The sequence below is a fragment of the Lynx rufus genome, unplaced genomic scaffold, assembly GCF_022079265.1.
Source record: "Lynx rufus isolate CCGP_SWC_20201006 ecotype Redwood Valley unplaced genomic scaffold, mLynRuf1.p SCAF_2, whole genome shotgun sequence".
Lineage (NCBI taxonomy): Eukaryota > Metazoa > Chordata > Mammalia > Carnivora > Felidae > Lynx > Lynx rufus.
In genome coordinates, this window is record NW_025814834.1 from 43,923,329 (window position 1) to 43,941,413 (window position 18,085).

An 18,085-nucleotide genomic window follows, 5' to 3' on the forward strand; every position below is an offset into this window, starting at 1 on the left:
ACCAAAAATTATACAGTAGAGAAGCAGGAGAAAACTGGAGTGATCTAGGGGTCCCCCAAATAGGTGCAGGCTTTTAATGACAGGTTTAAAAAATAAATGTTAACTGTTACAGTTCCCATACCATCCTAATAACTTTGGTAGCTTAGAGCGCTTATCTGAATGTATCTTTATCCTGAAAGCTGAAACAGACCTTAAAGAGCCGTGGTAGCACATGCTTTCCTTTTCCAAATTTGGCTAATTTGTACTTAGCTTAGTCATCCATGTCTGGTTCATCGCCTATTGACAAATGGCATAGTTCTAGCTCGGATGCCAGATGTCTGAGGCATTTTCTGACTTACGGTGGAAAACATGAAAACTGCATAGTGTGCCAGCACCCACGTTCCCAGCTAAAGCGAAGAGGCAAATAGCTAGATGTCTGGGAAGAGAGGCTGGACTAAAGGGGATATAGAAAAAGGAACTTTTTTCAAAAGTATTATATAACTACATTCACATAGATATTTTGGTCACCAAACATATCTTGAACAGATTCCCTGATGAAGTCTAATCAGAATTGGTCTATGCCACTAACAAGTTGTTAACTATTTTAATTTTTAAAGAGTCACGTCATGAAGCTGGGTGATGGGAGACATTTAAAACACATAACCCTACGTGCAGATAGTTGTTCAGACGCTCTAACTCTACATTTGAAGTCCTGAAAATCACACTCTTTTGCTTCTAAAGGCAGCCTTGACCTATTTGGACAGACTGTACAACAAAACTTAATTTATAAATGCCTAAGTTCATCATACAAATTGAAAAATTCACGAAACACACATAAATATATCATGAAGACCACCACACAGTTAAGCTAGCATTGGTAACTATTTCTTTTACATCAAATTATACAATGCACGAGGTAAATATTGCTCACATTATGGAGGGAGATTGTTTTATTTCTATTTTTTCCCAAAGAGATCAGATTTGTCCTGTGTGTACAGTGAAGAAAACTCCAGTAACACTGAAATGACAAATGTTGTAAAATAGACATCACTACCAGATAGAAATACACATGTTCTTCATAATCATTTTCCACAATTAAATAGGTAAGTGATTTATATTTTGGGCTTAAGACCTTTATAACAATCCATCCAAATTCTTATGGACCGTTTGATTTTCTTTTCCGTTGTCGGAATCTCCTTGAGGCGTGTACTGCACTTGGTATTCCTGGAGGATCTTAAATACATCGTGGTGTCCGAAGTGCAACGCTTCATCCATGGGAGTGTTATTCCACCTAAATAAGTAGCAGAACGTGCACTGGGTCATTAGATAATTCCTGGACAAAGGTGATAATTCAGCATCCTTACATACTAAGTGCAGATCTAAGAGCCATTCAACTTTAGCCATTTTAGCAACGTTACAAGTAAAAATTAATTGAAGAAAAACAGAAAGGGGCTCATCATTCAAAAAGTGGTCCTACAGGCAACTTGAGAAATGGGGAGGAAGAGAAAACGATCTTCTACAGATGGATCTTGTTTACATATCTAAGTGCTGTGGGAGGGGAAGTTCTCGTGTTGACAGATACAATAGACTCCTCTGGGATTCCTGGTTTTCAATTTCATAAAAAGCCCACAGGCTCTCCCTTTAAATAAAACCTTCAAGGAAAATTCAGGTATATAACATCCATCACCCTATCCTTTGATAGAAAATTTGTGTTCCTGACAATTCAAAAATCACGATAAATCTCAGAAGTCTGGAAAGAACTCTGACCTCATTAGGCCCCAAACATACACTGGAGGAGCAAGATCGGCCCCAGAGGAACTGACATTTTCATCATCTCTGGTAAGGATGGGCATCTGAGGGGCTCAAATGGATCACTACGCAACCAGAAAAATAACTACCCTTTCCACTATAAGTGTGTCTCTGGCATGTGCTCTTCAGAGTGATAGAGATGAAGACTGAAGAGGAGAGAAAAGAAGGGTTGCCAGCAGCAATCAATCAGCTGATCAGCCTTTTGAGAGAGGAGATGATACTATGAAACTCGCAACCCAAGTAAATGAGAGTGCGAGAATCCATCCCCTAATACTTCACAAACTATGAAGCCTCTCTCTCCACTTATGTCACTTGTCCATGGCTACCAGACGCTCTGACTCCATTTTTTCATGGTCTATTCTCATCAGCTTCTGGTTTTTCTTCTTTCCGTTTCTCCTTTCCTTTCCGTCTCTGCCTTTAACCTTTTACCCCCATTTTTATGGGGTCACAATATGGAACTGAAAGGTTTTTTAAACAGTCTCAAAAAATATTCTTGGATAAAATTGGGTAATCTTCATTTTTTAAATCAGGTAAGTCATATTTAAATGTATCTGTATGTTTCTCAAAAACCAGCTCCTTTTCCATATTGGCCTTCATTAATTTAGGGAGTCCTGGCCTTACACTGGGAGGTGGGGGACTTTCCAGTCATCTACAACATATAATTACCTGTCTTCCTGAGAAAATGGAACGTTAACTGCAAGTTATCTTTTTGACAACTCTTCTCCCATGAAATAATACAAATTGTCAACTTAAAGAACATCACTAAATTCACTCAAGCCTATTTTACAATTTGAGGTGACAAGATTCTACAAAATAGAGAAAGGAGTTGTCTTGGTTTGGCTTATATTCTAGAATAGCTGAATACCCAGTTACCAAGTTAGTTATTTAGCTAACTTCTCCCATCAGATGGGTACTTCTACTTCCACATTCCTAGAGGCCAATTTAAAGCAAAAACCAAAACTTTTCATACAAAGCACATTCCTAGAGGCCAATTTAAGGCAAAAAAAACACAAAAAAACAAAAAAACAAAAAAAACCCAAAAAAAACCCCAAAAGCAAAACGTCTTAATCTTTATAAAGCACAGTAAATGTTTCCAGCCTGTGTTAAATAGTGTTTTAGTTGGGATTATAAACACAGGGCACAAGTTTGGGTAAGGGAAACACACTCTTCAACTTCTTGCTCTAGAAAGAGCTGGTATTACATTTGGGGATAAAAGGGAGGATTGCCCCCCCTGACATGAGGTTTTAGAACATTGCCAACAAAGGTCTTGATTAGATAACCCAAGTGTTACTATACTTAGAAAACTGCTAACAATTTTCAGACACATCCTAACTCTTCTGCATTTCTTGCAACCAGCTTGAATAAAACCCAAACTTCTAATTTAAAAAATAGTAAAGATCTAACAGCTAGAGTATAATCAGCTTGCTCCAGACTTACTAATACAACCCTCAGATATCCAATCAAAACTCCTAATCATACCTAACAAACCTCTCTATCAAGTATTTTTTCCTTCAATTCTTCTAAACCTATATTCTCATTACTGGCTCATCCAGCTACATAACACGCAAGTATATGAGCACAGAGTTGAAGTATATATGTATACACACACGTGTATATATACGCATATATATATATACGTATATACGTATATATACGCATGTATATATATACGTATGTATATATACATAAGTGTATATATATACGTGTATATGTACATATACACATACATGTATATATATACATATATACGTATGTATATATATACATATATAAGCTGCACTCTCAAGCCTCCATCACTGTCTGTGTTGTGGACAGCATTTACTTCAAGATGAATGGAAGTTTGCCATGTGGATCAGGAGAGAGAGGAGAGGAGCAAAATGTATTCCAGGCAGATCTCTCCCACTGAAGACAGCATGCGCCCTTTTCTTCTTTCCGTGCCTTCAAATCGTATCTCTTCCCCAAAGCACCGATTAAAATTCAACTCCACATAGCCTTTTAAAACTGACACCAAACAAATCTAGGAATTTCAAGAAACCCCAATATATTCATTTTAGCATTCTGTGACAGTAGTTTTCTTGCACATTTTTAATATGTTCCTGTAAATGTTCATCTTGTCTACCCTGTGTAGTTAGAAGCCCCACAAGGACAAAATTCCTATTTTCTCTTTCCAAACATAAAGTATTGTTTTCTTCATACAGTGTACTGACTGACAGACTAATCTGAAAAATTCTAAATAAGAGACTATCCTTATATGAGAAATAGGATACGGAGGGAGAATGATCACCCTAGCAGAAACAAGGTTTTGTTTGTTGCCTTTGTAAGGCACCACTGCGAGTTCAAGAATGTCTCCAATATATACATGGTGGATTTAATAAGAACACCTTCACTCATATGTTATAGCCCTGGATTGTAATAAAACACTGACTTGCCATTTATAAGTTAGAAGGGGACGACATAAGTTCTCACCTGTCCTTGGGGAAAGGATTTACTTTGCATGCCTCCAGCAAAAATTTAACAACTTCAACATGACCTACAAAACAAAACAGGTAGATTTTAGTATTGAGTAGAAACTACATCTGGAAAAAAAGATGAGTGGTTCATAGATTACCCTCTGCAGCAGCTACATGCAGTGCTGTTCTAGAGTCATAGTCTCGCTGTTCCATGTCCATGGCTGATAGAGCAAATCTGAAAATGTGTAAGAACGGCTATTCGTTACATATAAAATTTAATTCACACCTGTAACATTTACCCCATCAGTTCCATCTAAGGTCTTGTGTCACAGATGCTGTCCTCTATCAGGCTCACTGATGGGGATGTGAGGGCCTCTGGGGCAAATGCCACTTCCTCTCTTTTTGGATACAGGGAAATGTTCATTTCTCACAGAATTCAGCTTCATTACATTATTGTTCAAAGAACAGTGGCATACTAAAGTTTGTGCCTCAGAAGGGCAAGAAACGAACACCTATTACTGAAGTTAAATGCTTTCACTATTTAAACATTTTACACTATAGTTTACAAATACTAATCAGACTTCGATTTAATTTTTAAAGTACACTTTTTTAGAGACAATTGACATAGAACATTATGTAAGTTTGAGGTACGATGTGTTGGGTTTGATACATTTATATACTGCAATATGATTACCACAGTAGTGTTAGCTAACCCTCCCTACAACATCACATAATTTTTTTTTTTTGTGGTGAGAACACTTAAGATCTATTCTCTTAGCAACTCTGAAGTTTGTAATAAAGTACTGTTGATAGACGTATAATCTGACTTTTAGACAAAGGTAGAAAATAAGCACAGATATTTTTCCATGTTAAAATTCAGTTGCAACTCTATACAAGAGATCTTATGTAAAGTACACAGTCCTATGCAACCTTTCTAACCCCGGTGATCCGCAGAGCACTAAATGCCCCTATCTTCACTCCCCCTTCACCTCCAAAGATGGGAAAGGGAAGGTAAATGGGGACTGAGACAGCATTATTCAACTCCAATGAAACACTACATTAATTAGCCAGATTTGTTGAACAGTCTCCACTTGGGAGAAAAGAGGTCTGGGCTCTTCAGGAGGTAGAAAAGGACAAGACTACACAGGAAGTCTAAGTCACTGGAGATGGGGATTTAACATAAATTTGTTCGGGTCATTTTCCTTAGAGAGAAATGGAAATGAGACTTTGGCCTTAAAATGGCCATTTGCCCAGAAGCAACTTTATAAACCTCTGTAAACCGGACGCTAAGCCATATGCCACCATGTTAACATACCTTCGAAGTGCAGATACATCTCCAGTATACGCAGCGAACAAAAGGTTTATCACTGACTTCACCTGTGAAGAAAAGAAAGTTCAGGCATCCACAGGGGAAAATAAACATACAGAACGTATTCCTGTCACCAGTAAGTGACTTCCATGTGCTCTGAACACTTCAGCTGGGTCACGCAGTTATCATAAGTACACATCTATAGCCAAACAGAATACCCATGTATGATTTTTTTTTATTGAAATAGAGGATTAGGAGAGAAAACTCATCAATAAAGATAAGCTATGTGAAGGAAGGAACGGAATGATATTGGCACAGACGTGGGAACTTGGAACCTGTGAAACACACACAGGGCAAATGAAAACTATTCAGAACGTTTCTAATTTGGTTTGTCTCAGTATTTTGAGTGGACTTGTATACTCGTAAGATTCACATCACATCTTTGTTAGAAACTAAATCACGCAATATAAACACCCAATCCCTGCCAGCAATCACTGTCCTCACCAATCACCAATCACTGTCTTCTTTGGAAATCTTATGCGACAACATTCAGTATTAATCACCTTAAACTCACGGACTATACTACACTGGAAAAACAGTCGTCCGTCCAATGCCCAGGTAGTATAAACTGGGGGCATTCTCAGAGCCTAGGACACTGCCTCTCCTCAAAAAGTGGGTAAACTCCCCCGATTTTAAGTCACTGCTAGTGAGTGCTCCAAGACTTCAAAGTATATCTTTTGACAGCTATCCACTTGTCCTTAAAGTTAAGGAAAAGGCTAGATATCCTAAAAGGTCCTTAGATTTTGGTTTGCTTTCATAGAGACTTTATCCAAACCTGTTTTGAGAAACTATTGAATAACGCATGTAAATACTTCATGAATTCCGACTTTTGTCTTTTGCAACTTCCAACGGACACTGGACTCAGCGGTAGAAAACAGGAGTTTAAATGGAAGGATAGATAGTAACCCAGCTATCCACCAACAAAGCCATAGGCCTGGGAGCTGTGCTTTCAATAGCTTAACTTGGACATTCCCCCTTTCCACAACGGCTTCCCTTTCCCCAGGGCTTTCCTTTTAAATCAATCTGGAACTAGCCATCGCTGGACCTCTCTAGGTCAGCATGTTCACAATGCGCTCTGTAGAAATTGTCCACAAATGCTCCATTAAAACAAGGGCGGGGGAGGGTCCTGTAGTCAGGTATTTTCTTAAAAGATTAAAATCCCATTCTTAGAGATTCATGGGCATATGAAGTCTCTGTAAAGTTCTGCAGTACAGGAACCTAACTAGCTCAGCACACTCCCCAAATTTTACTATTGTTGTTGACATTACTCCAGAAAACCTTACTCTAATTCCTTCAGTCCATTTGCTTCCCTTGCAGCCACCCTTCACTACTCCCGCCCAGCCTGCACTCTGTAGTTAATCTCCTGCTAATCCTAAATCCACAACACTTTTCTCACTGGAGGTGGAGGGGAAAGCTTAACAGAATCACACAGAATGTTCTAAAAATACATATAAGCATCTCCCCTCCCATGTAATTGTCCTATTCCCACACCTCAATTTGATACATTTCAGGAAAAACAGCTTTTTGAAAAATGTCCCCAGGTAGTTTTGATAGGCACTCTTCTGGGTTACAAACCACGGTTCTAAGTGCCCTTAATTTTTTTCTTTTCTTTTCTCTTCTCTTTACTTTTCTCTTTCTTTTCTTTCTTGCTTCCTTCCTTTTTTTCCTTTCTCTTTTCTTTCTCTTTTTTAAAATATGAAATTTATTGTCAAATTAGTTTCCATACAACATCTCTCTCTTTCTTTCTCTGAAATTCTCAATTCCCCTATGCTCTTGTGCCCACAGAAAAAATACTGATGAGCTATTAGAAATTATTCCTGTTTCCAGCTGGTCTCTCATCATTGCTTGACAATTTTTTTTCTTATAGATTCCCATCCCCACTTTCTTCAGGCCTTTAATACCAGTGGTGCCCCCTAAAACAGATGACCCTGACCACAGATTTACTAAGAGAACCAACTGTCCTCACTTCTCCTTCCTCTCTTATGCAAAACATCTGTTTCTGATACCCATTTTCCCTTCCTTCTCTCCAAACCTCAAAGCAAAACAGATCTATCCTTTCTCATTTCTGAGACTAACTTCTTTACCTATTCCTTTAAACATATATCCTCCAGATTCCCTAACCTTGCTCCCTCATTTATCCTTTCTGTTTCTAGTACCTTCAACCTTTCCCTCCTTCACTGGTACCCTGATTTTTGCCTTAATACAGACACAACTTCAGCCTGTTTTGAAAAACCAACATATAACCCTACTGTTACCTCCTTTCAGTGCGTATTTTCTGAAAGTAGTTTGTATTATTAATTCCCTGCCAATTGCCTCCACACCCACTATTACCTGTACTGTCAAAAGCTCCAGCGACCTTCTGAAGCCCTGCTTCTTGATGACCTTCCCAACAAGCCCTTGTCCTCTTACTCCTTGTTTTTACACAGTGTTGATTACCCAGATCTTCCTCTGGTTTGCTTTTATACAGTTATCTCCCACTTTCCACTACCGAATAATACGCCAAAGGCAGTCTCCATTTTTTTTTTAAGTCTAATTTTCCTCAAAGGTCTCATACATTCCTTTTGCCAGAATGATTTCCCAATCTACGTCTTTAATCTAAATCTTTGTTCCTAAGCCTTAACTCAACAGCTCCACTTGCTTGTCACACAGCCATTTCAAACTCAGAAATAGCAAACCTCCCTACAGCTCTGATGGCTCCCCACCAAGAGTCCATCTCCATCTGCCCACTTGACATTGCCTCTAGGATGTTTAACAGGCATCTGAGACTTACACACAAAATAGAACTTGATTTCCACCCCCAATCCCAGTTAGCTCCTCTTCTGGTCTCCCTCATTTGGGGATGACACTACCAGTCACCCAGTTGCTCAGGCCAAAAGCTGAGTTAGCATGCTGCATTTGACCGCACAGGTTGACCCCTCCTCAAGGATGCCTGACCAAGGCGCCCAGCCTGAGCTCCTCTCACCGAGCTGTGGTGTCCAGCACCCAAGTACATCTGATGGGAGGAAGGGAGCCTTCTTCATACAAATGTGCTGAGAGGGTCTGCTTATGCAAAGGCAGAACTAATTCACACAAACCCACCATATAGACCCTGGCGATATTCCTTGAGTCTATTTCTCATAACCCACATCTAGTTCATCAACACATTTGCTCTACCTCCAAAATATACATGGAAGGAAACAAAATATATATGGAATCCCATCACTTCTCACCACCTCCCTTATATCGCCCTTGGCTCTGAACCACCACCTTATCTCACCTGGAGGCCTGCCATAGCCTCCTAACTATTCATTCCCCTCATCCGACTCTGCTGCTACAGGGATCTTTTGAAAACATAGATCATAATAGCACTCCCAGTGACTTCCCATCATACCTAAAAAAATTCAAACTCTTCCCATGGCTTTCAGGACACCAAATGCCCTACTCCCCAGTTACATTGTTCTTCTCATTCCTGATCACTCTGCCCTGTGCAGTTCTCCACCGGCCAGGCGGTCTCCTTGCTGGTCTGGGGGCTACTCTTGCTGTGCTGCTGGGGATGCCCCTTCCCCAGAGAGTGAGGAGGCTCCCGCCTTCATTTCATTTAGGTCTCTACTCAAATGTTACCTCACAGATTCTAAAACACTGCCCTCTTTTTCATCATCCCTTATCCCTAACCTTGCTTTTTCTCTTCAGAGCACTTATCATTGACATTATCTATCTATGTATCTATCTATATCTATACATATAATCAAATATATGTAATTATATATTTGACATTATATATCTGACTCTATATATATATGTGTATACACACACACACACACACACACACACACACATATATATTTAAACTTGTTTGTTGTCTCTTTCGCCCATTAAATGTAAGCTCCATGGGGGCAGAGACCTAATCTTTACCCCACTATACCCCAGTGCCTACAACACATAATTGGTGCTCATTAAATATGTGTTGACTCAAATCAACACACTGTACACCTTAGACTTCCACAACATTATACATCAATTATACTGCAATGAAAAGAATCCATTTACTGGCTAAATCAATATTCTCTCTCAAAACATCAAACATATTCAATTTGTTACCATCACTTGGGGGATTAAATTATAATCATTTTTAATTCTTCTGCCTCCCTTAACTTTTACCTCAAATATCATTACTAAATTTATTCAGTCCTCCTAACTGCTGCCTCTGCTTCTAGTTCTTCCACCTGCCAGAACTTTCCCACATATTTCTACCCATCTCAAAATACTGTTCTGATCAGTTGAAGGTTTCTCAGCAAGAGAGTGTCAAAAAGTTCCCAAATCAATCTTGACAAAGTTTAAATTCTTTAGCCTTGCATTCAAGAATCTTCACTCTGGCTAACTCATTTTTCTCTTTCCACCTCAACACAACAAAACTGGTCTTAGTACTACTCTTGTTTTTATCTGTCTATACTCCTTTTTCTCCCTTTTGGGAACACCTAAGATTCCTAATCAAATCCTTCCCTTCCCTCAAGGGCCAGCTTGAAAGCCTTTGAAAGCCCCTTCTTTGCTACCACACTTCCCCAGGCATCTCATCCAGCATTCCATGTGACTTGTTGCCAGTTGCCTACATAGTGTTTGTGACGGCATATGCCAAGGAGTCATCAGATACCGTATCTTCCTCTACGACCCTTAATGTACCTTTCGCTCCTACTAAGCCACAGTACATACTTTTTATTGCCTGAAATCATCTTTTCTCCACTCATTTTTCATTACAGTGTTCATTCTTAGCTCCTCTTCCTGAGCCCTACCTCACAATCTCCGGTCAGAAATCATCTCTTTCTCCTACATTTGCCTCATTGCAGCACTATCACACATTATATATTTACTTATGTATGTTATCTCCTCTTTACTACTCAAGAGAAATCCAGAATTTTGACGTGCACACCACTGATATATTAACCACCCATAGTTCTTATTCTTTAAGGCATATTAGTCCTTCTGAGCAATATATCCCTGATGTTTATTCCAGTGACTGCATGCATGCACTAAATCCTGTTTAAAATTCTGAATTTAGACCAAGCTAGTTTGAAGGGATTTTATGATATATTGTATGTATCACTTAATTATTCAATATTTGACTCAAGAGAAATCCAGAATTTTGACGTGCACACCACTGATATATTAACCACCCATAGTTCTTATTCTTTAAGGTATATTAGTCCTTCTGAGCAATATATCCCTGATGTTTATTCCAGTGATTGCATGCATGCACTAAATCCTGTTTAAATTCTGAATTTAGACCAAGCTAGTTTGAAGGGATTTTATTATATATTGTATGTATCAATTATTCAATATTTCCGAAGTTCTACGACTCCTAATAAGTCCCAAGAAAGGCTAATTTTAGAATATAATCAGTTTATTGAGAGTATAAGAATACTTTATTCATAAGCATGTTTCAGCTCAGAGAGAGAAACATAAAATGAGAATAAATCAGAACACTGTAATGTACAGAGGCTTTGTGACTTATCGGCTGGGGGCAGGGGGGGAGGGAATACTAGCTTGCGTTAAAACAATTATTAAAGAATAACATGGAGTTTAGTATTCTTCCCGTGAAAACAAAGGCTACTCGCAGGGCTGATTTAGTACAAGTCCCTGATCAAGACAGGAATGAGCTTGATCACAAAATGAGTGCCATTCACCCCAAGACAGAAAAACACAGGCACAGGCACCATTTAAAATTAAAGCCACATTTACTCCAGCAAATAGTCACATATATTTTTAAGGTTTGCATAAATCACGAAATGAGCTATGGGTAGAATGCCAAGAAAGAAAATGGAAGTTTAACAGTTTTCAGACAGCAGATGGGAGTGTTATTTCATTTAGGGACAGTCCAGTCCCTGGTCTTGTTAAGAGAGTGCCACAAATGTTCCCAGCTATCCTGTCACACCCTCTGGGATGACTAGCATTGTCAACCAGACTGAAGGAGGAGGACACCCTATTAGATGATGGCTCATGCAACCCAAGCCAGCTCTTTCAATGGATGTGGGTGTGCTAACCATTGATCAAGTCTCGTTCTCCTAATTCCCCAATGGATACTTGAGTTATGTTACTTTTAAAATACCTTGATCTCAAGAAGGCCAGTCTAGAAAGCAATGACTTAACAGTAACTGCTGAGACAGAGTCATTGGTTTGATGCATTATTCCTCAGTACAAAGAAGGAGAGCATACATAGTTCAACAGGGGCCTACAGAAAGGAAGGGCTCCAGAGTTTAATGTATGCCTCCCCATAGGAAAGAGAAACTTCACTGGGGCATGGAGCCACTAAACCTTGACAAATTAAATGTCAACCAGTTTTCCCTTCATACTGCACATTTTCCAGTTCTACTACATTTTCCTTATCAAATCTCTGTGTCAGAACCTCCCAGAACCAGACAACCTTATCTTAGTTTATTTATACAAAGTCATGACAACAGGACAAAAATGTTACAGTTCACATGAGGTCATTTAACACTAGCATGCTTGGCATAGCCAAATAGCATTTCTTTTTTTTTTTTCCAAAACAGCTAGAAGCAGTTAGAGATTCTGTCAATTTTACAAGTCTAAAAGAAGACATTCCCAAACCTCCAATCCTATCACTCTATTCATTTTAAGCCTGTTTAAGAGTTGAATTATGTGACTTTTGTCTCCTCGTCTCAAATGTCTTAATTCTGTACCAGTAGCAATTAGAATTACATGATCATATCAGTTTGCACTTATATACTGCGCGACCTTGAAAAAGTCAACATTTTGAAAAGCTGTAATTGTTTTTAAACATTCCTGACAGGCTGGCTGTAAAATATAATTATAGATTTTTTTACTTATTACTACCGTTGAGGTTAAGGGCCTTGGCTCAAGCTCATATAGCATTTGAATTAGTAATGTAGCTGGGCTACATTCTCAATTCTGTACAACTAGACCACGGTGAGGTGAGTCCTTAATAGACCTCAGACTGTTATCCAAAGGACAGAAGGAAACCGAAGGATTAAATAGCAATTTAGCTCTAATCCATAAAGGTCCTTTGCTAAATATTAGAAGGAAAGAGGGGAGGGGGGAAGGGAAGAAGCAGAGAAGAGAGATAAAGAGAGAGGGAGAGAGAGGATTGACTCATTAGCTTTACACTTTACTCCAGGTATTTTATTTCCAACTCTGCTACCAACTGCAACACTGTAGTTTCCCTTGTTTTTCATCATTAGTTTCTGCTTAAATACAAAGACTAATTCAGCCCTTTGGTTAGGAAAGGCTTTAATGAAAAAGAGCAGGTAACTGAAAAGCCATCCTTGTGTTCCCACCACTTCCAGTTTGACGTAAGCTGCTCTCTCATTTCCAGCTCACTGAAGTATCTGTTGCTGTGGAACAGATACTCTTCTTCGTCTGTTAAATAAACCATCATCATTCCAGATCCAGTTTTGTTTTAAAAGCTTCACGCCAACTTGGCCTTTAAGAGCCTTTAAATGAAAAGAAGTTTGAGGCCTTCTTTCATAAATATTTTTCTTAAGGGCAGGTTATTAAGAAATACAAACCTATTATAGTATAGCTAAGACAAATTTTAAGTTGTCAGCAAATGTAAACTAATTGCTTGCCAACAAGGGTAGAGATATAAACCTGCACAATGTGTATGTGAAAACATTTCCTCTTTCCCTTATTTAATATTCATATAAATATTTAACGTGAGCTTATTTAATATCATATGGACATGTAAAACAAAATTATACTACTTTTATGATTAGAAAGTCGAGCATGAGTATGAGGCTACATGTTCCTAAGCTTTTCCACTGACTTATTCAGACACAAATATTAATCTACTATATACAGACAGAAATTAATCCAAACTGACACGATCAGAGGATTAGAGAAAATCCTTTAACGGAATAACAGTTCAGCAATCTCATGACATTTCCAAATTTTTACACAAATGCAGGAGGTTAGGTTCTCATACAGTAATTTTAATAGAGAGGAATAAATTGAACAGTAAATTTTACTCTAAAGAAGAGCACAGAAATTTCACTTACAAAATATAACCTCAAAATGGCAGCTCCAAATATTGTATTCTGCTCTTGACTAATGAATAAACAAACTGTCCTAAGCATACCATTTTCAAAACTTCTCAATGAACAGATTAATCTGAAATATTTTTACTTACTCTTAAACTAAGAAGTCACGATTCTATCAAAGAAATCTGACAACCCGTGAAGATAAAAATTCAGATTATACACTAGTTAGGGAAAAAATAGCTAATATGAAGCACCTACTCTCTCTGGACTGAGCTAAATGTTCTATGCATTATTATGCTATTATTACTCAAAGGATTAAGAAACTGAAGGCTAATGCATTTAAGTTAACTTGAGCAAAGTAATAATGCTGGCAAGTGGCAGAGTGAGAGCTCACGACCAGCCTGACGCTGGGATTCGTGCTGTCTACCACTACAAGGGACCTCCTGGGCCAAGAGATTTCGTGACAAAACATGAGATGAGATTTCCTCACCAATACAATACCAAGACTAAAATCAGAAAAGGGCAACTACGGGAAAATTCACGGGGAAATCAGAGATACGAATTTTCTGTTGAGGTGCTAACCAAACTAACCAAAAGGTATTTTGTTGTTAATTGAAAAGAAAACAGAGGATCAAACAAATATTCAATTTGGCATATCAATGCCACAAACAGAAAAAAAGTTAAAGATATCTTCATTCTTTGCTTTGAAGTATCTAAAAGTGAAGTATGAGTTTTGGGTTAATGTGAATACAGCAAATATATTATTGCTACAGAATTTGCAGCAAATAACTTCTTATCTCAGTGGCTCATGATAGTCTGGTAAATGCCAATGAATGGCCTAAAAAGATACCAATGAGCCAATGAGCAACCCTCCTTTTATATCCAAGCATAAAAGCAGCTAACAACCTATCTTTGCATGGCATGACAAAGAGCAATCCTAATTAACAAGTCAGCAACAAAAGAGGATAAAAATCAAAACGAGCAGGGACAAAGGCAGCTTTCTCTGAACAGAAGTGCATTTTTCATGTGGCAAACCTAAGAGTATTTGTACTGCACAGACAAGTATCAAAGTTTCACGTTCACTTTCTTCCCGGTTCTCTTTCTCTCTTATACAAATATTTGTAAAACTCCATGAAGATTAGTTAACATTACATTAGTGTGTTCAAATACAGGACAAAGTGCCACACTTCTGGGATGATGAAGTGTCACGTTCATTTATAATTATGAACTAAAAAAACAAGTATGTAAAACCCCAAAAAGTCAAAGAAACTAAAAGCAAAGAATAAGACAGGAAGAAAAGAAACTGGTCACCAAATCTTTGTACATAATACTTTAAAAAAAAAAAAAAAGGATCAGGGCAACTGCAATCAAAAGATTCTCACACTGTCTGGTATAAATTTAAAAATAAATATACACAAGGTCCCTGAAAAGAGATGGGGCTCTCTTTTTGCCAAAAAACAAAACAAAGATTTGGCAGCAATAAACCCAGAATTATGTTTTCAATTTAAAGCATCCAGCTCTCCTTCATACGTCCTAAATATTGCTACTACAACAAAGCAAGGCACAGGGACATGAATATTCATTCCAACCACAATACATTCTTATTGACTGCTTTGATTTTAGAAATTTCTCGTTTTTGTTGGTCTCCAGAGAGCCATACTTAATCTTCTCCATTCTTCAATGTCTATTTTACAGTTCTATTGCGGGAAGTGTGACATGTGAGCTTTATGGATAACACACAGAACAAGCACAATAACAATATGTTTCTCTAGTGTTTTCAATTTTCAAAGGACTTTCATAGGCATTGTAATATCAAATTATGATAACAGGCTCCTCTAGCACATAATACAAGGAGCTTCTGGAGAACAGGATATTTTTAAGACCCTCAAAAATAATGCAAGACTATATGAAAAAAAATATATATAATTAGGCCAAAAAAAAATCACTCCATCACCATTCTCAGGGTCTTATCATGAGACTGCTTAGCATGTATCTGTATTTTAACATTCATAATTATTATCGGTAATGTTTTATATGAAGGAAGGAGAATGGACATGGCAAAATTATATACAGCACTCACCTGTTAGTGTAAGTTACATTAGTTGAAAATTCTTTAAGTAGAATCAAATTCTAAAAGGAGAAAAGCCTACATTCATGTCTTCTACGTAGGGAGCGTATAAAGTAGATTCCAAAGCCTACTTTTAAAATCACTATCCGGTAAATGCTCTAAAATCCCTTGCCTGATCTTCTGCAGCTCCTGAACCTAAATTTGGAATGCAGCCACAGGATAATGGGGGGGGGGGGGCGGGTGGCAACAGAGCAGATTAGCATCCCTGCAAACCCATGGTACCAACCTCAATAGTATTGTGACAACTACTGCTTTATTTCCTTCAGCTCTGCCCCACCTTCCAAGAATAAACATTTCCTATCTTCTCTGTGCCCTGAAACCGCACAGCCTCCCTCCAACTCCACAACTTATTCTCAGCATAAAGCCTTTCATCCACTTCAGGAAAATGGAAGCCAATGGGCAGAAACTTCCTCAACTTCTCCCTACCATACCTACCTACTGCATACCTACCTACCTGCCTGCCTCTCAATGTCCTATTTTATTGAAGGAGATACTATTCCTCCTACCATACCTAAATCCTCTGCTGATGCCAAGAGCTCCGTCTCTTTCCAGAGACATCACTTTGTTGTCTGTTTCCTCTTTCTTGTATCTATTTTAAGCTCTCCTTCTTTACTGGGTCTTTTCTCTCAGCAGCCAACCCTGCTCTACTCCAGTAGTTCCCCAGCCTTCAAATCTCAAAGCCAAGAAAATTTTCTTAATAGTGGAGAGGAGATTACCAATATGGGCCACCCATTTCTTATTTTCTGAGCACAAACAATAAAGAAGACTACTATCTACTAACATCATTTACTAAATAAAAAGACATTTAGCACCAAAAGTAGGAAAGACATTATGTAAATGAACACCTTCATCTTATTTAATGCTTATCTGTTTTGTACGGTTCACTCTTCCAAATTTCTTGCAATACTTTCTCTCCTGGACTTCTATTATGGTATGCTGGATTTTCTCCTAATGGGACATTTTTCCCCAGTGGGAAACCTACTGTTCTATCCTACTTTTTATTTTTAATGTTAAATTTTGAGTATCTGTTACTTCGTTTTTAAAAAATGTCTATTTTTGAGAGAGAGAACACAAGTGGGGAAGGGACAGAGAAAGAGGGAGACAGACGATCCGAAGCAGGCTGTGCTGACAGCAACAAGCCCAACGTTGGGCCATAACTCATGACGCCGTGAGATAATGACCTGAGCCAAAGCTGGATGCTCAACTGACTGAGCCATCCAGGCACCCTTATCCTACTTTGAAAGTGGGAGTTCCTTAAGGTTCCTTCTCATTCTGCACGGTCTACTGGAGCAATCTCACACAACTTACAGCTTCAAACCTACTCTCACCATGCTAACAACTCACGAAATTGTATCTCCAATTCAAACCACTCTCCTAAGTTTTCGGCCTGTATCTGACACTTGTCACTACTTGAATATCTCAGAAATAAAAATATGTCAAACAGAAGTTAGCTTTCTCACAACTGCCAACTGCTTACCTAAGATCTATTTCCTATTCCATCTAGGCTAACAGAATCTCTACTTGTTGGAGGTAGCAATGCGCCAACTGAAAATTCTTTCCTAGATTCCCTTGTAGGTAGTCTGGCCAGCGAGTGTCAGATGAGTTTCTAGGAAACTTCTCTTACCTGATTTAGATATCACTCCTTTCTTCTACCACTTTGACCATACACGTGAGGCTAAAGGTGGAACACTTTTCAACTACATAGTGATAGGCATGATGTCTAACCCCAACACACGAAGGCTGGTTGGAGCAGAAGTGTATCTTACTGATGGCACACATCTTGGATTGCCTACCCCCAGACTTATTATAATACAAAGATAGCCCTATTCATTGAGACCTCTATTAATCATCCTCTTGATAGCTATAGTCAAAAGACCCCTTAATTGGTACAACAACCAAAATTAATCTTTCCCTGTACTCCCAAGATTTGCTTCTCCAGCGTTCTCCATCTTAATAATGTAGCACCATCTGTCCTATTGCTAATACTAAAACCTGATTGTCCACTTAACAGGTCATTCTTTTCACCCACCAAATACTATCACCAAGTGCTGCCAATTTCATCTCCTAAACACATCTCATACCTACCTTTCTCACATCTATTTCCCTATTCTAAGCTACCATCACATCTCACCTCAGCCCTAAAACTTCAACTTTTGTCTTCCTCTAATCCATTCCCCACAGAACAGTTTTAAAACCAAATCATGTCATTCCCCTTCTTATACAAGCCAAATACACTTTGAATAGTACAATACTCTTAATGTGGCATGTAAGATCCTACATAAATATTTCCCAAACTGTGTTCAGAGGACCATCTACAGCAGAAACACCCAAGGTGCTTACTTAAAATGCAGGTGTTTAAGCC

At 38.4% G+C, this 18,085-nt stretch overlaps 1 protein-coding gene and 1 long non-coding RNA gene across 3 annotated transcripts in view; one reads left to right on the plus strand and one right to left on the minus strand.

Moving 5' to 3' along the window:
- Positions 1-911: 911 nt before the first annotated feature.
- GLS (glutaminase) overlaps positions 912-18,085 on the minus strand; it is an 81,720-nt gene continuing 64,546 nt past the window's right edge. The window contains exons 15-18 of one of the 2 annotated variants that reach the window (XM_047085088.1): positions 5,554-5,615; positions 4,397-4,473; positions 4,255-4,318; positions 912-1,270 (exon numbers count right to left, since the gene is read on the minus strand). In XM_047085088.1, the coding sequence (XP_046941044.1) occupies positions 1,114-1,270; positions 4,255-4,318; positions 4,397-4,473; positions 5,554-5,615 (360 nt within the window). In that variant the 3' untranslated portion in view covers positions 912-1,113. Of the gene's footprint in view, positions 1,271-3,574; positions 4,319-4,396; positions 4,474-5,553; positions 5,616-18,085 lie in introns of those variants that run through there. The other variant, XM_047085090.1, reaches the window with a different exon arrangement.
- On the plus strand, positions 998-2,547 carry LOC124515982 (uncharacterized). Its single transcript, XR_006962951.1, has 2 exons — positions 998-1,082; positions 1,682-2,547. It is a non-coding gene; the product is annotated as an uncharacterized LOC124515982 (long non-coding RNA).